Source organism: Nilaparvata lugens, chromosome 5, assembly GCF_014356525.2.
Source record: "Nilaparvata lugens isolate BPH chromosome 5, ASM1435652v1, whole genome shotgun sequence".
Taxonomy (NCBI): Eukaryota; Metazoa; Arthropoda; class Insecta; order Hemiptera; family Delphacidae; genus Nilaparvata; species Nilaparvata lugens.
In genome coordinates this window covers 21,925,274-21,948,269 of record NC_052508.1, presented here as the reverse complement: position 1 = coordinate 21,948,269, position 22,996 = coordinate 21,925,274, and the positions used below count along the sequence as shown (strand labels likewise).

At 32.6% G+C, this 22,996-nt stretch overlaps 1 protein-coding gene across 1 annotated transcript in view; it reads right to left on the bottom strand.

Annotated features, from left to right (window-relative positions):
- Positions 1 to 1,456: 1,456 nt before the first annotated feature.
- LOC111051090 (protein O-mannosyl-transferase TMTC2) overlaps positions 1,457 to 22,996 on the bottom strand; it is a 192,319-nt gene continuing 170,779 nt past the window's right edge. The window contains exons 6-10 of the mRNA XM_039427940.1: positions 19,793 to 20,037; positions 18,174 to 18,314; positions 14,851 to 14,935; positions 9,379 to 9,557; positions 1,457 to 4,788 (exon numbers count right to left, since the gene is read on the bottom strand). Coding sequence (XP_039283874.1) covers positions 4,624 to 4,788; positions 9,379 to 9,557; positions 14,851 to 14,935; positions 18,174 to 18,314; positions 19,793 to 20,037 — 815 coding nt within the window. The 3' untranslated portion in view covers positions 1,457 to 4,623. The remainder of the gene's footprint in view (positions 4,789 to 9,378; positions 9,558 to 14,850; positions 14,936 to 18,173; positions 18,315 to 19,792; positions 20,038 to 22,996) is intronic.

The following is a 22,996-nucleotide window of genomic DNA, read 5'->3' as shown; positions in this document are numbered from 1 at the left end:
CATGTGCTAAGGTGATGAGGGTGTTTTAAAAGTTGAATTTTTCAGCGTTTTGCTTCCACGCTCATATCTTAATGAGAACAATGCATTCAACCGTCATAATTAACTATTCAAAATGAAACTTGATAAATTCTCTACACTTTTTGCTCAGTGGAATTTTATGACATTCCCAATAGATCCCGAGATATTTGCTCTTGAAGATTTGTAATTGTTAAAATAACAGGTTTCTATCCAATGTTTTGCTCTTTCAGGGCTTATAACTCTCTAATAATGCATTATACAAACTGATGCTAATTGTAGAGCATTGAATTCTCTCTGAAATGATGTATTATTTCACTATTCCAAGTTTTCCTTTCATTGTTATAGCAGCTTCAATGTAGGGGGTGAAATTTTCATTGCTGCAACAAGTGTCAACTCAGCGGGTCCACACCTTCATCAGAGGGGATAAAGATGCGCACTTCCGCTATGTTCACCTACTAACTAGTTCAAATCAAGATGCAAAGTCAAAAATTGTGTCACGGACACCCCCTTCAAATGTCATTGTCAAACGATCAATTGCAGCATGAAAATTTCACTGGACTTTTAAATTTTTGTGTTCAATTATTTCCTCTCATTACTATTCTTTTTTTTTCTTCTCAGAATGACAAAAAATTGGAGGCAAACGTGTTTTTTTCGAAAATGTTACACATTTGAGAGTGGATATCTCGAAAACTAGAGAAGATAAAATATAGAAAAAGTTGTGGATGAATATTTTAGGAAATGATGTAAGCATTAATTTTGTATATAAAAACTATGTCCGTAAGATACATATTTCGCGAGTTATATGCGAGAAACCAAAAAATGGTACTTCTGAATCACCCCCACCCCCTTAGCAAAGGTGGTAGTGGTGGGGACTTTTGATATGTTTACCTCCTTACTACCCTTAACACAACTGTGGGGTCAAAAATTGTCTTCCAAACTTTTCCCTCATTAACGTTCCTTGAGTGGACTAATCTGAGAGAATGGAAGACAGGGTATGATTTTTTATTCAGATTGAGTACTATGGTTAAATTCCAAGCTAAATGGTGAAATCCTAGAGAGGTCGCGAAATTTAATTTCTATTTCCGCCATAATTCTCTAGACTGGGGATTTTTCTCTCTATTCCATATAGGCCTGATTGCATCACAGTAACGACTGCAGCCTGAATTTTCCTATTCAACTATTCAACTATATGGATTATCATGCTACTTGAAATTCGATTGAAAATCATTATTTATTGCAACAGGTGGGCTAAATCGCATTTTTCTAGTGATACTTTTTCCAATTTCTTTTTTGGAATTATATAGATTCTTCTCTTCTAGTTCTCTCGTGTACAGGATTGGATGGATCTCCTCCGATAATGTAATTTAAATTCATAAAATATTGATTACATTTTTTTGTGGGTGTGGTCAGGTAGTTACCGTAATAAATGAAACCAATCTAATTTTAAAAATATTCAGTTTTATTGACCTTGTAAAAACCTAGCTGAAATTATTCAAAATAACTAATCTGATCAAGCCAATCATTGATGTAATTAATTTGAATGAGATAACAGGAACATGTATTACAAAATGATCTTTAAATACTTTTATACATATAATTACATACTGCTATGATAAAGCTTTTTATTGTTGAGAAATCATACACTGTACATTATTGATTATAAATATTAAAATGGTTTCTTTTAATTATTGGAGATTCATGTCACAAACATCTCTCTTGTACATCATAGTATACCCTATATACATGAATAAAAATATATAATTATTCGAATCTATGTTATAAAACGCTTCATACCATAATTATCAACAATGTCTTCAAGTATTGTAGTTTTCAATCTGTATTTTAGTGGTATCAATAGAATTTTTATTTTATCTACAACAATCACTTCAAAGTATATCAATTAATTCACGAAAAAATAATGATTTAACAGTTTATTGGGGTTTAAAACAATTGATAAACATGGATTGGCTAATTCTGTTGATCATAAGAACCAACAATGATGGATGCGCCGCTAGGCTACTAGTTATACATTCCGCTTGTTTAGTGAAAATATTCATCAAGAATTGACAATGTTTACTCATGTATAAGAGTTGAACAGTTTTATTATGAAATTGAATAATATATTATATTTTTCAAGTATTTTATTCGTTGTGCTGGAATTGTTTTTTATTGCTGTTCGATTGTATACCGTATTGGAAATATTCAGATGGAAAGAATTTTCTACTGATGGAGATAATACCTCTTGATTTTCTCATCGTTTTTTATTAGTTTGGTTACCACCCAAAATCTTCAATTTGCTATGAAATGAATATCAGTAGCACACGCTACTCAAGGGAGGAGAATTAGTATCCAATACAACAGAGAAAGTGAAAGTTTATTAAATTAAAATATTTCTGAAAGCACTGTAAGTTTCAGCTTCTAAAAATTGTACCAATATTGTCAATCAACATCCATGAATTTTCACAAGATTCTCAAAGTAGTGGATAATAGTCCCAGAACAATACTAAACAATTTCATTTTCGACCTATTACATTCAATCAATAGTAAATATTCCACGATTAGGCCCCTCAGTAATGTTAACTCACATAAATTTATTTACATAATGTTGGTTCCACATATTTTATAGAATGGTTGCGTTGTGTCAATGCAATAATATATTTCACAATATTTAAAAGTGGAAACATTCTGTTTTGAGTCTGTTGAAATATTAAAAGTAAATATAATTTATGTAGCAGAAGAGTTGTGATCCAACAATAATTGCAACATTAATGATTGATTCGTCCAATCCTATGGGACAATCACTTCTATAGAAAGAGGAATAAAAAATGGTTCCCTTAAAGAAAAATTCCCTTCATTGATTTTGCGAGGTTTCAAATCAATATTATGATGGAGCTATGCATTTTAAAATTATGAAAATCATTAGTAGAATTTTCTATAGTGATGGATTGAATACTTATTATTCCTGTTCTTCAAACAGCCGCTATTATTTCAGTTTTTCTATTTTATAATATAAAAAATGGAATTTCTAAAAATGACGAGTTTACCTCTTTTATAATTTTGATTTGAAAAGCATTCTATTCTACAGAAACTGGTTGAAAGCTATTTTTTGAAACTGGTTGTCTGCTGAACCAAGACCAGTGAAGTTGTGACAACCACTGCTCCACTAGAAGTTAGCACATTTTGACAGAATAAACTGCTGAGCCTTTAACTGTTTTGAACAGAGCGCTTTCCTTCTCTTTGCACTTAGTATTAAAAAAATGACGCTTGGAAATATTTGAATTATACATTTTTTCTGCAGGCTCTTTTACTATTATGACAACTGTATCATTCGTTTTTGAACAACTTTTCCATCATTCCACATTGATAGTTTTCCTATGACTGCCAAGCCATATTCTAATCCACACTACAACAGTACAAGAGATGAGAAGTTGTATAATAAGCAAAACTGCAAGTGCAACCTTCAAATCCCAAATTCAAAAGATTGAGAAGAAAACCATCAAAATTTTGCTGGGTCCCATAAACTTAATCTCCTTATTTATTGAATGAGACTGTCTAGCATTTTTCAAATTATTAATCATTTCATTTCTAGCATTTTTCAAATTATTAATCATTTCATATTATTCGTTCCAAAAGTTTTGAAAATATAGAACTTCCTACCGGAAGATTACGACCTCATGTGAGTTATCTTCATTTTTCCTCTCGATCAAGGTCAGGCTCTATACTCTTACTTGATTCATGAATTCATTTAATTTTGTTGTCTTTGTACTCCAGAAATATTTTTAACAAACCAACAATGTGATTCCTTTAGTTCCCTAGATATTGTACAAATACCTTGATATTGTATACAGACTTGCTTATCATTATGACTTTTTCCCAAAGTGAGTTGAATCTGATTTATAATGTTCTAGACTTTCATATTGATTTATGAGAAATACATTAATTTTTGTAACAACCACTTACTCATTTATTTGAAAACATAAAATATGACCGGAAACAAAACAATGGTGTAAGATCAAAACTCTCGTTTCTTAGAATAACTATTTCTAATATGACAATATTCAAATATCTCCATTCAATGTTGTGACTATTTTTATGATCTATACTTTCAATCATACCTTACGAAAAGTGACTCAAAATAATGATACATTGACCTTATGCATGTTGGCTATTGATTGTATGTTATACATATTTTGTTATACGGTATACCCTTGTGATAGTCGCATGTACAATAGGTATTGTATACTTATACTCAATGTATTATGTTAGTAGGAGTATATTGTAAACATGTCCTGGTAGATTGTTCTTATAAATTGATTAAACACATGTTTCATATCCTCTTATCAAATAATGTATAGAGATCTATCAATTATCATAATTGTGAATTATACACATGTTTTATATCCTCGTATTGCTCAAAATATTCAAACCTCTCAAATATTCAAACCCCTATTATGATGCATATCCTTTATTCACATATATAATAAAGGGTTGCAAATTGAGTGGCTGTAATATTATTAAGAGCTATGTTATTTTTAAGAGTTGGTCGTGTCTTGATGCCGTCCGATTGTCGATGTAGCCTGCGAATCGGAGGCAGGCGTGTAGTCGTCACGTCTCCAGCCTTGCAATAAGGGTGCGAAGCTTGTGCAGATTGCTTAGAGTGGTTGGGTCGTGCGGCTGTAGACGCAGTGCCTCCTTGTATGAGGCCGCCGCCTCTGTGTACTTGCCGTTCAGGTGCAGCATTGCTCCCAAATTGCTGTGGCTGGCTGCTTCCTGAAATCATCCATATCACACTTTCAATATTATCTCTATCAGGGATATTACAACAATTGTGCAGTTTCACCAGCGATACTTTATTCTATTAAGTGGATTATAGCCCGAGAAATTGGAGACAAGTTACTGACTGGCAATGCTTCTCATCAATCACTTTCTAACAGTTTCCATTCACCAATTATGCATGAAATGGAAATCGATGAAAAGTTACTTTAAAAAAACACTAGCCGCCGTCGTCATCATAGTAGCTTGCGTTACTTATCGTTTCCACTTTCCTTGTCTTTGTTTCAACGCCAATAACAATTCATTTAGACAGAATTCAATAAACAATCAAACTATGAATTTTTGATAATTAATTTTTGTTGATCAAGAAATTTCTCAAAAGCATAATGTGATAATAATGTATAAAAGTGAAGTTCACATTGATATTGTCGGATGCATGGAATGAAATGCCATATTATCAAGAGAATCTCACCAAGTTGGGTCTGACGTTTTTCTGGGAATATAACGCCTACTTTCTTACTTTCCAAAAGCACAAGCCGGGTGCAATTGTACGTGGGTAATGATAGAGATGGTGCTGAGACTTTGGTGGATCTGGAATTTCAGATGGGTTTCGACAGCATATAACCGTCTGTTAGAAGAACTGGCCTCAAACAACCATATTTTCAACAGAAGAGCCGATAGTATGACAATTTATTATCTCAATTTTCTAGTCACTCCGTAGCTGGGAGATTTGAGGTTACTACAACTTCAGCAGCTGCTCGAATCGTGGATTCGAATCCTGTCCAATTATTATTTAGCGTATGGCAGATACACAAAAAAAATAGCTCATATGAGTCTCAAATGCCTAGATATACACTGTATATTTCCAAATTCTTTGAGTTGTTGTGTAGTTTTCGGTCAGGAGAACATAAGTTTGTCTGACCGCCATTATTTGCTAGTCGATTCAGTATAACCCAATGTGCACCATAGAGGCGACTTGCGTTACACATAATTAAGTTAAAAATCAGATTGCTGGAACAATTTTGAGGTTAAAGAAGGTTGAAACTCAATTTTCACAGAAAAAAAAACATTTTCAAAATCATCTTCATCATTAAAAATGTCCAAAATTGCTTCAAATTTGGAATGGAAAAATACATGCTGATTATGAGCTTATACGGCATATAATTCTCTTCAATTTGATGTATAATTTCATATTTTTACGAATTTCTCTACTCCTTTTGCAACAGATTTAGTGTTGAGTGTGAAATCTCAATTTTTGCAACAATAGACCAATTGACAAAGGAATTTGGAGGGAATGTTTTGAACAATTTTTTTGACTTTGCAGCTTCGTTGAGACTAGTTAGGAGGAGAGCATATCAAAAGTCCCCATTCCTAACCCATGTGCTAAGGGGATGAGGGTGGTTTAAATGTTGAATTTTTCAGCGTTTTGCTTCCACGCTCATATCTTGAGAAAAATGCGTTCAACCGTCATAACTAACTATTCAAAATGAAACTTGATAAATTCTATAGGCTACACTTTTTGTTCAGTGGAATTTTGTGACATTCCCAACAGTTTCCGAGATATTCGCTCTTGAAGGTTTGTAATTGTTAAAATAAACAGGTTTCTATCAAATTTTTTGCTCTTTCAGGGCTTATAACTCTCTAATAATGCATTATAAAAACTGATGCTAATCGTAGAGCATTGAATTCTCTCTGAAATGATGTATTATTTCACTATTACAAGTTTTCCTTTCATTGTTATAGCAGCTTCAATGTAGGGGGTGAAATTTTCATTGCTGCAACAAGTGTCAACTCAGCGGGTCCTCACCTTCAGCAGAGGGGATAAAGATGCGCACTTTTGCTATAGTAAGGTCCACGTTATAATGGCTGTATATGAAGATAGAAGAATAGCGATGCCGATTCTCTGCATTAATTGGTTATATTTCTACAAAACATTATTGGCATCGTTTTGGACCTAGAAAAGGATAGTACCATCGGCTTTGTCGAATTTGTACGACAATGATAGCAAAACCAAAGTTGATCAAATACTGTCATTATAACGTGGACATCACTAAATGTTCACGTACTAACTAGTCCAAATCAAGATGCAAAGTCAAAAATTGTGTCACAGACACCCCCTTCAAATGTCATTGTCAAACGATCAATGATATGGTGCAGCATGAAAATTTCACTGGACTATTGAATTTTTGTGTTCTCACAAAATTTTCAATTTTCACAGAAAGAAAACTTTTTCAAAATCATCTTCATCATTAAAAATGTCCTAAATTGCTTCAAATTGTAATTTATCACATAAAAATAATCCAAATATAAAATTTTTGTTTGAAATTTACACCCAAAAAACGTTTAGCTATATATATGCCAATAAGGCATGGTTATTTGTTTAGCCATCTTACTCCATCACCCACGCACAAACTAATTTTAAACATTTCTAGATATAACCTTGAACAATAGGGTCCTTCTCATAAAAAACTTCTAGTTGTTCTGTTCTTGATTTAATCCTGAATTGAATCAAATTTGGTTTTAACTGCTATCTAATAAGCTTATGTGGACAGCATTGACAATAATTGACTGATTTCTTTCTATGCCAAATATTTGAGGAAACATTATAATTAATTATACAGAGTGATTACAAATGACTATCGCGGTTTCAACTATTTATACATATCATTTCTTACAGTTTATTTGAAGTTAATATGATATGTCAAGTAGAAAAGCAATTCGAACAGTTTTATCAAGAACCCTTTGTTCAAACGTTCAATATATGACTACGACTACTATATCGGTATAATATTTCACATAATATAAGGTCGAGTTCCTTTCAAACATTGATAAATGTTTTTCCAGTAAGGTAGGCCTAATTCAATACAATGTTTGAATAATTCAGCAAGGTCAATTAGTACTATTCTTGAAGAAGTCACAAAGCTGAAAATTGTATGACGTTAGGTCAAGAGAACGTGGAGGCCATCATAGTATTCCTTGACATTGATGATTGAGTGGCTTATATAGACGAGCAGAATGGAGACGGCAAGTTACTGACATCGAGTGACTTCAATTACGTCACTTCTCATCAATTTTAATTCATAAAACATCAGCCTGACGGAATTTCCTGATGAAAATTGCTGACGTAATGGAAAGCTCGTCTAGCCACCAGTAACTTTGCCGTGCACTTTCTTTGCCTATAAGCGGCTATATAGCCTCAGGGGCTTATAGTAGGGGCTATATACCAGGGGCTGAGTTAACCAGCGGTCAGATAGGCCTACTATGAATTCTTATTCAACTGAACTACAAAGTTAAATGTTGTGAACCACTCGGAGACTTCTGCCACTGCAAGAATATTGACAACAGGGTTAACAGCTGATCATTATCGAGGCTCTGCAATCTTGATATCTTGTCAAACTCGATAAAAATTGAAATATCGACATAGAACCTAACTGCTTGCTTCATCTTGTGATTCTGTTGTCGGAAAACCTCGTATTAGAAAACTATTTCTAAAATAGCCTACTTATGATATCGGCGAGTACATATTTTATTTTTTCCTTTCTATTATATTTCAATTGGTATAACCATAATGTCCATAGTTGAAATACGGTAGTTGAACTAGTTAGGGTTCTTTTACTATAGTAACAACAATGTCATTTTTAGGTTAAACTTTGGGTGACTTTGTCCCAGTATAAAGATTGTGGTATTATTTTTGGAAGTGGATTTCATTTGTTTTCAATGTCATTATTCATTTTAAAGGTTGAAAGTTGGTTATACTTTGTCTAACTCTTAAAAATGTCTTTTTTCCATATTTTCCAAAGTGGGACAAATTCACCCCAACCCCTGGTTGACATTGTCTCTTATTTTCAAAAAAATATATATATCTATTTTAAAGTTGAGAAAAATATTAACTTTTTATAATGGAAAATACTCTTAAAAATTTCAGAATACAATGAAAAATATTGCAAGAAATTTGTTTCACCTGAAGTACCTATTGATTGCAATACTGTTTAAAATCTCAACTTTCCAAAATTGGGACAAATTCACCCCGGTTTACCGGTAGGTAGTAACAAATATGATATGAAGGGTTAAAAACGTGATATTAATTCTTGAATCACTCTGTATAATGAAGTAATATATGAAAGACTGTTGAATTTTATTTATTTATTTACAATGCAAATGACACTAATGTAATAACATTTAAAGATGAAATAATAAGGTAGTCCTTGTGCTATTTTTCTTCCAAATTTATAAGTGACAAAGTCCAAGATAAGGTTAGAATTTCACGTGTACAATTTTTATAAAATTTTAGTCCAAAATAAACATTACAACTATAAATTTAGAATTTAGATGGATTGATTTAATAAATTAATTAGAAATATTTCACTCAATTACCACTTGTATGAAATACATAATCTCTAACTAGCTGCTAATAAAATAAAATATCCTCATTTGAGGATCCACCTTGTGAGAAATCACAATGTAGGTAACAAGATATTGTTCATTTTGCATCAAGGGATTTTCTAGTTACAGTTACCCAACATAATACGAGTTGGAAAATGGAGAGATCAAACGCAATCAAGTTTATCTAAGAGTGCATCAAGTGACCTTTGGTCGGAGGGAAACAGCCTTGCGGTAGAAATTTTCTGCCTGATGGTTGGCGCCTGCCTGTCTGAGAGCAGTCGCCGCACTCAACACCAAGTCGTACTGCTTTGGAGCCAGCTCGGTCGCCCTCAGGTATTGGTTGGCCGCCTCACTGTGTCTCTCCAACTCGGTTAGAAATTGGCCTGCAACAAATCACAGTGTAGCTGTCCAATTGTCAAGCAAACAACACAAACTGAATAGGAACAGATAGAATAATAATAAATGTTTCCCTCCATACTATGAAAGCTAAAAAATATACAAAATGAAGGCAAAAAATATGACTACTGGGTGGAATGAAATGAAATGAGAAAATATTTCTTGGGGGAGTTAGGAATTTTAAGTTCTCCCTACCACTCAACCTAGCCTACTACCTCCATGAAGAGTATAAGGGTGTTGGAAAAATGAAACAGTTCTACAGTATTCTTTTCATTTGCATGACCTTTAAAATTAACAAACTATTATCAAGTTGGGAAATCATTTATGAAAAAAACATTCAACTAAAAAATAGGGGTTCTTAGAAAATCCAGAAAATATCCTCAGTTGACAGTTATAATGGGACGATAAATTGTCTTAGCTATTGCAAATTCCATATATTTGATTACTTAACCATTTGATAATTGATAGACTTGACTACGAGTTCAATTCAATTACTTTGTTGATGGATATAACTCATCATAATCATAATCATAAATCATCATCATAATGATTATCACTAACTAATTAACAATGAAATAGTAGAGCAGCATCAAAATATAGAGGAGGATTCTATCAGTAGCATTTTTTATATTTTCTCCTATGACAATGGCTTTAGGCAGTCAACAATGAAGTCGCCTGGAAGCTACAGATTACAGTGGGCCTATCGTGGCCCTATACTATATAAGAATATTGTTTCAAGGATAATACATTTTTGTCAACCAACAAGTTAACTTGCTTCATACGGTACACTGAAATGAAGGAAAAGATTCTGGAAAATGATATTAAATGAAAACTGAAGCTTATTCATGATTGGAGATTGGATAATATATTATTGATAATTTTGCGAATGTTTCATGATAATTATTGTACTCTAAAGAGAGGTCCTACTTATTTGAAATTAAAATGATAATCATTTTCTTACTATCTCTCGATTGAGATAAATTAGATTACGTTTTCATCGTAGATAATCTATTATAATAACTAAAATATATTATAATATAAATAAACTGAGTGTATGGTGTATGAATAATGGCCCTAGAATAAATATAGCTAAATGCAAAACTTTATCATTTTCCCGGCAGGTAGCTTCACACAAATGCATCTATAGTATTGATGGTGCACCGTTGGAGGAGGTAGAATCTTTTAAGGACCTGGGTGTGATTTACAGCTCTGATTTTACATTCAATAAACTTAATATAGACCTTTTGTGTAGTAGAGCCAATCAGCAGATGGGGTTTATCCTGAGAACATGTTCACCTTTCAATGATGTCTCACCCATAATATTTCTGTATAAATCTCTTGTCAGAAGTATTCTTGAGTATGCGTCTGAAATTTGGAACCCTTATTGTAATGATCAAGTACTACTTTTGGAGCGTTTACAAAATAATTTTTTAAGGTACATGTACTTCAGGAAATTCAATTTCAATTGTCCGTTTGACTTTCCCTCTGACACTCTGAGAAATATTTTCCAATTGCAATCATTAAAAACAAAACGAGATATTAAGTCTTTAATTTTCCTTCATAGCTTATTAAATAATAAAATAGACTCCCCATATTTGCTTTCATATGTCAATATTTATATATCTACCATATCACGTCGCTCCACTTTCTCTTTTTTTGTGCCCCGTTCCAGAACTGTGAGTCACTATAATATTCTCCGGTCAACAGAATTCAAAGACTTTTCAACTGTTTCTCTGGGCAACTGGACATCTTCTGGTTCTCTCGTGAAAAAATTTATAGATTATTAAACAGTCTATTGTGAGATGTCCTTGCTCAGTCGTGTTGTCGATTATTTGTTGCTGTATATGGGTATGTATCTATTGCACTGTGTACTTCTTACTCATTTTGTTGCTTCATTGGCAGGTATCAGTCCTCTGACATTCATTTGTTAGTTTTATCCATTCTTTGTAACATTTTATTTTAATTTTAGAATCTTTTCATTTCTATATTCCGTTTCATGATAATTTTCTTGTATACATCTATTTTTTCCCTTCTCTTGTATTTCTATAGTTTTTTTTTCTTTCAACATTATTGCAATTGTAAGTTACATTGCTCATTGTATAATAATCTTGTATTGTTGTATTTGTGAAGGAGACACATTAGGGGTAACCTGTTGTCTCCATAAATAAATAAATAAAAAAATCATATTAAATTTTTTTCTAGTTATCACATTATTTCTAACAAATTTATTATCTTGATAAGATATTAATATGTTATGGATAAATATGGACAACTTTTGATAGCATTACTCCAATATTCATAATGATTCATTACCTTTATTTGTTAGTGCTACTCTTTCAATTATCAATAGATGAAAAATCCAAGTACATTTTTCAATTTTTACTCACAACATGTGTCAACATGTCATTTTCAAGTGAATGAATAAAATAAATAACATTTAATAAATATAATCATTTAGTGTTATCAAGCCTATCTATTTTAATCACGAATAATGACATTTATTTTATTTTAATAAATATAAATGTTTATGAAATAATGTTATTTATTTTATTTTATTCACTCACTTGAAAATGACATAAATGTTGAAACATGTGAGTGAAAATTTAAAAAAGGGTACTTGGATTTTTCATTTTCATTAAATTTATTGATAATAGTTCATTATTTTAAATCAGTTTTCATTATATTCTATCAGTTATGACTAATAAAAGATATTGGTTGTTGAAAATTAGTCCTATATGGGTTAATAAGTCTATTATTGTTTTTATAATAAATTATTTATTTATTTATTCCATAAAAACATAGAAAGGCTCACAGACAAACTCCAGTACGAGTCTTAATGACACATTTGATAGTGTAACGTTACAATTAAAAAAGAAAATAAGAGAAAAGAAAATAATATCGCAATTCGTTAAATATTCACAATTCAGTAGGCTATAACTAATAAGATTAGAAGAGAACGATATATTGGTCAGATTCAGAAAGTTAGTAAAAGGGTATAGGATGAAAAATATTTAAATAAAAATAAAGAAGAAACAGTTGAAAAAAAGAGAGTTAGTAGAGCTCAAAAATAATAATTTATTCATCAATTGAGCAGCATAATTTTTCACAAGTTTTTTTGAATGTATTGAAGCGGTCATAGAAGGGGTCAAGGAATGGGTTTAGTCTATTGTACAATCTCATTGTTCTATTCAGGTAGGAATTGAAATGGTGAACGGTTCTGACAAACGGTATCTGAAATAGCATGTTAAGTCGCTTGGTCTATTGCATGGAACATGGAAATTTAACAAATTGATGAAATCTGGCATAAATATAATATTATTATTTAGAATGTCATATAATAGCATTAATGCTCTAATGGATCTTCTGGTTTTTAATTTTTGGACTTTAAATGTTGACCTTAAGGTTTCGGTGGAAAAAGCTATTGGACAAAATGTATTATACGTTTTGAAATAAAGATACCTCAATAACTTATTTTGAATAATCTCCAAATCATTTATGCTCTGTGATGGCTCCCAAACAAGTGCAGCATACTCTAGCTTGCTGCTCACTGTTGCATTATAAATATTCAATATGACCTCACATCTAGTGAAGGGCTTACAATTACGAAAGAGAAACCCTAGTGATCTATTGGCTGAATTCATGACCTGAGCCAAATGATCTCTGTATTCAAGTGCTGGGTCCATCAAGACTCCCAGGTCTCTCATACTCGTTACCCTGTCCAGAAAAGTATCATTAATTTATTTTATAACTATATTATCTAGGATTCTTTTGGCGGGTAAAGATCATGAACTTGGTTTTTGAAATATTGATTTCTAATTTATTCGATTCACACCACCTCTGAACACCGTCCAAATCCCGCTGCAAGAAGGCACAATCATGAATACCAGCTATAGGCCTGAAGAGCTTAACATCATCAGCAAACAGCAGAATACCGGACTTTCCAATGTAATCAGGAAGATCATTTATTAACAATAAAAACAAAAATGGGCCAAGATTTGATCCCTGAGGGACACCTGATGTGTTGGTGAAATCAAGAGACCTCTGATTATTGAATAATACATAAGATTTCCTATCAACGAGATAACTTTTAAAAAATGTAATCAGACTCTCAGACAGTCCGAAACCTTTCATCTTATTCAAAAATACTGTGAAATTTACTGAATCAAATGCTTTTTTATAATCTAAGTAAATTACATCGACGCGACCTTGTACATCTAGCTCAGAGGAAACAGATTGGGAAAACTGCAGCAAATTAGTAACCGTTGATCGCGAAGGCATGAACCCATGTTGAAAAGGGGAGATTACAGGCTTTACGTGATTAAATACTTTACTGTGAAGTATATACTCAAATACCTTGCTTGTTGAATTCAAAATAGCAATCGGTCGAAATAAGTTTCCGATTATATTTTTAGCACCAGATTTGTGGATGGGTGTTATCCTAGCAACTTTCCATTTTGCAGGATATTTATTTGATTTGAAAGGCAAATTGAAGATGAATTTCAAGGGTTTAGTGAGTATATCCTTACATCCTTATAGTCTATTATATATCCTGGCACTCCATCAGGTCCACAAGAGCGTGTGGCTTTCAGGTCATCTATGGCTGAGCTGACTTCTTCCTCAGAGATAAATTTTATTTGAAGTTTATCAAGAGGTGGCAAAATATGATTAATATTATTAGCTTCATTGTCGTTTTCGGGAGGCGTAGTATCATTATTGTTATTGCAATTAATATAGGTTGAATGAAAATAATCAGCAAATGCCTGAGGCACCTCCTGACTGGTATATTTACATCCATTCCATTCAAAACAATCTGCCACTGACCTTGATTCCTTTTTACTCCCTACGTAATTCCAGAATTGTTTCATATTGGGTTTAATGTCGCATTTAAATGAGTCTATGTACCTCTGATAAGCTATATTTATTTCTGATTTTATTGACGCTCTTAAATCTATGAATTTGTTCAAGTAGTATCTGGAGAACAATTTTTTACGCGCACACTTATTTTTAGATTTAATCATTTGAATTATATTCCTTGTATACCAAACTGGATACCTAGATTCAATAATTTTTTATTCTTATGCTATGCTATTAATCAACCAGAATAGTTTATCACTCACTAGCTATAGTTGGCCAATATATCCATATATCCGTATTATAGCCTATAAGATGAATAACTGTTCAATTGGAAACTCTCTATTTTTCCCCAATCGAATTATTTTCAAGAGAGGCTTTCGTGCTTATCAAGGAAAATGAAGTAATATGTAGCCCAAATGTTATTACCGAAATGCTGATAAACTGTAGGGTCTGCTGGAGCTAGTCTCTGAGCTTTCAAAAACCACTGCTCGGCTTCAACAATTCTCGTTCTCTAGAACAAAAGATTATTCAAGTAGATTTCAATAAGTACAAGCAGTAGTACAGCAGAATACAAAATTCAACATTTCTTGTTTTAATTTGAGGTACACCATATTGATACCTATTATGATTTAGGTACTAATGAAGTTCGTCCATATATACAAAGTGTTTCAGAAGTAGTGTCGAACATTTCAGGGTATTGTTCCTGGACGATAGGAAACTACAAATGTCGTATTTGAAGTGTCAAAAACTCAGCGGTTATCCTTAAAACTGCCATTTTGTTTTTTCCACTTGGGAATTTTTATCTCAAGAACGAAATGTTGTATTGATCTGAAATTTGGCATGAATAATATATATGCCATAAAGACTCGAATTTAAAAAAATAAAATAAAACATTTTCTCTGTGAATTTACAAAATGGCGGCCATTTTAAACTTTTAATGGGAAATTTCACGTGAACCGTTCACTTTACAGAAAATTTACAAGAAACAAAAAAGTTAGCAAATTCTATCAAGATTTCAAGGATACGGTACCTTATTTATCAAGATTGGTCTAAGAATTACAGAGAAATTAATTTTTTCGCACTGCATGCATGACCACTTTTCACCATTTAAACATCAATATTACATTTTTTATTCCAATTGTTTTTAAGATGAAGCTTTGAAACTCGGTATGGCTCCTTATGGCCTTTCAGTTGATTTAACAATGTTTTTCAGATGATCTTGTTTGTCTTCTGAATGTATGCAGTATGAAAATAATTGACTGCTCTGTTTTTCTTTGACCAATCTTAATAAATAAGGTATCTTTGAAATCTTGATAAAATTTGCCAACTTGTTTGTCTCTTGTAAATTTTCTGTAAAGTGAACGATTTTTGTGAAATTTGCCATCAAAAATTTAAAATGGCCGCCATTTTGAAAATTTACATAGAAAATGTTTTATTTTATTTTTTAAAGTTGAGTCTCAATAGCATGAATATTTATGCCAAATTTGAGATCAATACAAAATGTTCTTGAGATAAAAGTTTCCTAAGTAAAAAAACAAAATGGCAGCTATATAAGGATAACTGCTGAGTTTTGCACACTTCAAATACGACATTTTTAGTCTCCTATAACTATAATCCAGGAACAAAACCCTAAAATGTTCGACACTACTTCTAAAACACTCTGTATAGATTCATCATTGTTTTACTGCAGTGTAAATCGTATTATCTGTGCCCTGTCGTTGTATGAGAAAATTCAAGCTAATATTTTTGTAATTTCCTTTCCTAATAGCCAGCTGACTACTAAAATATTATCAGTTTGTAATTTCTCATGCACCCCTAATTGTTATATCTCATTGAGTAAGTTATTTTCATACCCCGCTCATTACCAGAAGTTTCTGTACAGGTCACTCCCGTGTTAAGGGATGGGCACGTTTAATTTTCGGTCCCGACTGAAGTATGACAGTCGTGAGACCCATTAACGGCTAAAATTATATATTCAGGCGAGTTGGAACTTCCTTCAGAAACTCTCCAACAATAAAAGCCATACGAATATAATAAAAATAATAATAATAATGGTAATAATAATAATTTATAATGATATTATTTATGAATTATAATATTAATTAATAATTTTCAAGCATTTAATAATTATTATTAAGGTATGTTCAATATTATTGTTATGTTATTCTATAGAATCCTTTCCTTTATCATATGCTTGTAGATATTTATATGATACAATGTAGATGACTTGTACCTATATTTTTAACAGTAGCCTATTCGGCTACAGTGGTCCTTTTCAGAAGATTTCAGTCTATTCGTCAGAAAAAACTTTTAATAGTGTAATCATAAATATATTAGGAGGCCCAAACTCTTGGTCAATTTTATTGATTTTTCTCCCATTCTATATATATAATTTCTCTTAATTAATGATTTTGAATGTCATTAAATTACTTGATGAATAGCTTTGATTACTTGATGATAGCTTTAATGATGTACTTTTTGTATGAATAAATGAATAGCTTTGAAAAAGAAAATATTAAGCTAGCAATAATGTTTAAGCATTTCTGAATTTCATTTATTGGAATTAATATATTTCATATTGGAAATACAGTAATACAAATATTTTTGGAAAATCAAAATTCTGGCCTCAATTAACATGTTGCAGTAAAATCGAAATTTAATCTCCAATACAGTTCAATCATTACATAGGTTGATGTAGGCCTATAATATACAGAGTGAGTCATATGTATGGGAACCCTTCAATGAATTGGAGACTGTTGTAGATATAACACTGTAACTTCCGGGATAAGTTATCAGTCAAATGCCCTACCTTTTGACATACAACTGAATCTCAACCCCTCATTAGGGGGTGACTTAGGGGTAACTCGAATATTTTAAATGTAAACACCCATTGTATGGTTCATCATTTTAAAGATTTTTAAAACAATAAAGATGGAATCAATTAAAAAGTTCTATGATACTTGTATAAAAAATGGCGGCTGCTTGGATTTTTAGTTTTTAAGGAAGATGGGTTGTAACTCAAATAATTTGAATGTTAACACCGATTGTGTGGTACATAATTTTCAAGGCCTTTCTAAGACAATAAAAATGACATCAATAGAGATTACATCTATGATACTTGTATTAAAAATGGCAGCAGATTGAAGTTTAAGTTTCTAAAGAAATAATTGATAGAGTTCAATCAGCCGCCATTTTGAATAGAAGTATCATAGAACATTTTTATTGATGTTATTCTCGTTTTGAAAAGACCTTTAAAATGATGTGTCACACAACAGGTGTTTATGTTCAAAATATTTTAGTTACAACCCCTCATTACTTGAAAATAAACTAAAACTATACTACTAAAAATAAACTAAACTATATATTACTTGAACTAAAACTTCAATCAGCCGCCATTTTGGATACAAGTATCATAGAATATTTTTATCGATGCCATCTTTCTTGTTTCAAAAAAAACCATTAAAATAATTTACCACACAATGGGTGTTTACATTTAAAATATTCGAGCTACAACCCTAAAGTCACCCCTTTATGAGGGGTTGAAATTGAGTTGTACGTCAAAAGGTAGAATATTCGACCAATCACTCATCCTGAAAGTCACACTATTATATCCACTCCAATTAATTGAAGGGTTCCCATATATATGACTCACTCTGTATATTCTTATGTATTGAACCTTAGCCTGTAATGCACGGTAAGCTCCATCATTATTCTTCAATGATTTGGGGATTTGGCACTACAATACTCACGTTTTTCGCCAACAATTTTCCATAAGTTAGGTGCGCTGGCACATGATCTGGCTTTGCTGAGAGAGCAGCCTTGTACCACCTTTCGGCCTCTTCATGTTGTTGCAGTTTTGTTAGTGATTCTCCCATAAGGTTGTAGAGTATCTGCAAAATGAAAAATATTGGATCACATCTCAATTTGGAATAATGTAATATTCATCGAAAAAGTCCAATGTTATAGAAAGAGATAATTCTTATTCATTCTCTACCTCTACAGTAATATACTTATATAGATTGTACCTACTGATTCTAAATTCAATTTCGTTATTGTTATATACATACTATTTAGTCGCGACTAGTACATAGTATGTACTTTTTAGGCTATTGTTTTAAAACTTTGATTTTATACAATGGATTTTCATGTAAAATCAAAAAACAAAGTACATACTACTTCTCCAATTTTATTTTGATTCTCAAGAAATGTTTCGACTTATGTCATTTTCAAGTGAGTGAAATAAATAAAAATACCTAATAATACGAGATCAATGAGGGTGTGGTGAGTGTCACCAACTATCATTAACATCTTTTTGTTTATGATTATTTGTTTGTAGCCTATATTCATATGATTTATTTTCACATGAATACGAGTAGCCCTTACCATGAAAGTGGATGGATTTTTATTTCAATTTGAACAAATATTGTACATGAGTAGGTACTGTAGAAACGCAATACAAATCATTTCAAAAGTCTACAGTACAAGTTACTACAAAAGATTCATCGGATTTCAAATATCCATAATTACCGGAGTACTTATTAGAAATAAATAATCTTTATACCAATGGAAAGAGGAAATATAGCAAAGCTTTTTTATAATACAAAAACCTGAAACGAAAGCCGGGACGCCCAACCAGAGGCAGCCAGGTCTCACAGTCAGCAGGGCAGGCAGTCACTTACTCCATCACCGGGCACTGTTTTTAAACTAGGCGTATCCTAACAGCTACATTTTGACTGTTGGTTGGATGCCGATGCCGATTCCGACGACCACACTAGTAGCCAAAATGTGACTGAGTCTTGAAGAAGTGACAATCTTTGGATAGCAGCGCGCATTTTATGCTAAAATACTAATATATTACCCAATATTTATTAGAATTTGAGCGAATGCAATAAATTCGTATTTATTTCTATCTGTAGCCTGACTAGCCGCTTCGGATTTGAATTAAATAAGCGTCGCTATATCCAGATATTTTATTTGTTTTTATAAGAATTGACGATTGCCATATCTGTAATGTACAGCATTTTATGCAATAAAAAATATTTATTATTATTTATTATGTCAATTTGGTGTTTTATTGCAGTACTACAGTGCTCGCCTGTAGTAGCTAGTGTAGTGTGCGCACACACTATTCACACTACAAACCATCACAGTAGTGCGGCTGGAGTCATTCCAGTCGTCACAGGAATTTCTCGTTAATTTTTTTCATTGCTGATAATGCCCACATGAGATTGGGTAATGAAAAGTGCGTTGGTGAATTATTGAGATAATCATACTTCAGGCCGTCGGCGGGATTCGAACCCACGAATCAGGCGATGCTAGCAGACCGATGTTTGTAGGCCTTAGTTCGAAGGCCATATTTAGTGATTACCTGAGGAGGATAGTGGTCAGGCATGGTTTTGATGGCCTCCCTGTAGACAGCAACAGCCTGTTGATAGCGACCCCGATCGGCATAGAGCCGGCCCAGATGGAGCAGAGCTGATATCCGGGTGTTCTCGTGCGTTCTGGGGTCCTTGAGCCCTGTGCCGTCCAGCTGGGCGCACCGCCTCAGCACAGCCTCGGCTTCTTGGCAACGTCCTCTTGAAGCAAGCAGCTGACCCAGGTTCAGATGGGCCACTAAAAGCAAATTCAAATACAAATTCACTTTGGTTTTTACAAGACAGTTAATTTTAGAAAACTATTCTATAGGTTGGTACATCTTTTTTATTGAAGTTCATGCAGGAATCCTGCATGTTGTCTTTCCAACGTATATATTGTTTTGGATGGACAAGTTAAGCCGTCGGTCCCGGCTGCCTAAAAAGCAGTCGTTAGGTCATTTCAGAGGCCCTGAAATTGATCAGTTGCGACCTGAAAACTCTGACTCCAGACTTCAGCCAGCCAGATGACTCGATATTATTATTATAACGTGTATAAATATAACATGTATTTAGATGTACATATTATAACGTGTGGGCATCATTACCTATATTGTACCTTGTTTCATATCATTTATTAAACTCAATTCAATCATATCTTGTTCAATGTATTTTGTATTATAGGTCATATGCAACAAAATCCCTATATTATTTCAAGTATTTAGTATAGAGTACTCTTCCCATCCTGGACTGAAATACATCACTAGGCTTATCATTTTTTCAATGACAAAAAATATTACTTTGATATTTTTCCTTATTTTCATTGAAAATTAACCCTTGTTATTCATTAAAAGATTCAATTCAATCCTCAGACTATGTCTATGAGGAATACTCACAAACTATATAATATACTCTTTCTGCTTATGTGATTTTTTCATAAGAAGATTTTTATTTAATTTGATTTGAGCATGAACAGGGTTGGTAGATGATTATGGGAAGCTGTTGACTCGGTGGTCCCTCTTATAAAAGATATTATCGATTATTAAATAAGTTGAGATTCAAGCACCTGCACCTGCTAATCTCTCTTTAGAAAGGTGACCATTCGTAGAGCCAACTCTTTCAAATATATAATATAGAAATTGCTTCCCAGAGGCTCGGAACCCACCTAATAAGCTGTAGGGCCCACTGATCTCCCTTCATCATCTGTATCATTACTCACAAGCTGGAGCTCGCTCATGTGGGCATCAGGCTCAGCAAAAATTACGATGATCTATCCGTCAAATGGAACAATAAATTTCAAAGAAAAAACATTATATATAACTTTGGAGAAATGAGATTTGGCTTATACATTAGAGCTTATACCAAAGACCTTATTGCAAAGAGCTTATACCAAAGACCTTTCTCCTTAAGGTCTTTGGCTTATACGGTATTTTTGAAAGGTTAGTTATAGCCCAAGTCAGTCAAAACAAAAGCTTTTCAAAATTAAGCTGCAATCTTTTTTTGGAATCAAACCCTCATGCAGCATAAAGTCATAAGTGATTCCAACTTTACAATTCATTTGTTGTGATAATTAGTAACTAGAAGGATATTTCCTTAAACAAGTTTTGGAGTCTTATAGGTCTTTTAGGCTTCTTCAGATTTCAAAATATGTGGGATGTAGAAGTTTTTTATTTATTTGTTAATACAATTACAAATCATATGAATATGATCAGGAAAGAACAACAGGCATATGATAGCCTGTTATGAAATAGTAAAGTTAAACATAATAATATAACCAAAATATCATATTGGTGGAATACGTAATAGCCGATTTGCACAAAATACCAAATCAAGGGTGAAATAATAAGTATGATAAAATATGGAGGATAATAGGTATGAAATTAAAATATGGAGAGAATAAACATCTCATAGGCCTAGAAGATCTGGAAGATGGGCTATTACATTTCCAAATTGTTGTACTGTGCTATATTTTACCTCAAGCCAATCTATTAAGAAGCTTTTAAAAAATAAGCATTGTAGCTTATGAATAATAAAAACATTATTGTAGTAGATACATTTTTTTGGACTCAAAATAGTGTGTGTGATTTTTTTTTACATAACCTCTAGACTGTGTAATCCAAATTAAGGTTTAAAGCAGTTTTGGGCGAATGCCTGTTGTTTTTACCTGGATTGTATTTGTATGTGCTGAATAAATAAATAAATAAATAATAATGTGCGTGATAATGCAAATCATTTAACTTTGTTTTTTATATCTGTTAGAAATAAATTAAAGGTTGATTTATTGATTTGAGTTATAAACTTGACCAGAAAAAAACTATTTCCATCGTTGATAATATCCTAACATAGGCGAATCTGTAGCCTATATCACTCAGACTCAGATATAGGCATTTATGACTCGTCGCTGGTGTGCACCTGTGGAAGTGCAATATCCTTCTAAGCAGTTAGCTGGGGAAATATTTGGCTGAACTAAATGGAGCTCTGTGCATATCTAAGTGAAGCCAATTACTCCAGGCTGTCGCCTGCCTATTTGCAACATATCCTCTACCGTTCAGCTCCTACTCTCTGTCCTGAATCACAGGAGCCTATCATTGCGCTGGCAAGGGCTGCAATCCACAGTAAACAGTTGAGGCCTACAGTACAACAGGCTGTATATAGACAGCGTGAAGCTAATCAGTATTTCGTGCACTCTGTCTGGGCAGTGCATTTCGAACTTGATTTTGGAAGTGATCAAAGGGTTCTAGGAGGAATATCCTACACTGTACATATATGCTCAGAGGATATGGGTAAAGGCATATCTGGATTCAAGAGAAATAATAGGCTACATAAAGGTATATGTAGCAATGCAGGAATAGAATATGGTCTGTAAAGGAACCATCCCAAACTACTAGATCTGTTCGTCAACTGTGATCAAAAATATATTGACTAACCAAACCATGCTCCAACCAATAATGACTTCAATTTGAATTAATTATTCGATTCTCTGATATAATGACAATAATATCAATTAGGAATTTCAATTCCACAAAATTCAAAAATACGTGATAATTACGTAATTAGTTTCATAACAGAAATGATTTGTTGAATTATTAAAAAAAACAAAACAAAACAGTGCAGTAGAATTTCTTGACAGCGAATGATTGGCTACCTTTTAGCAGCTCTTGTTCTTTCTATTTTTATGGTAGTAAGATCTTGCTAGCAGCTGAAAATTGCAAATATTTCAC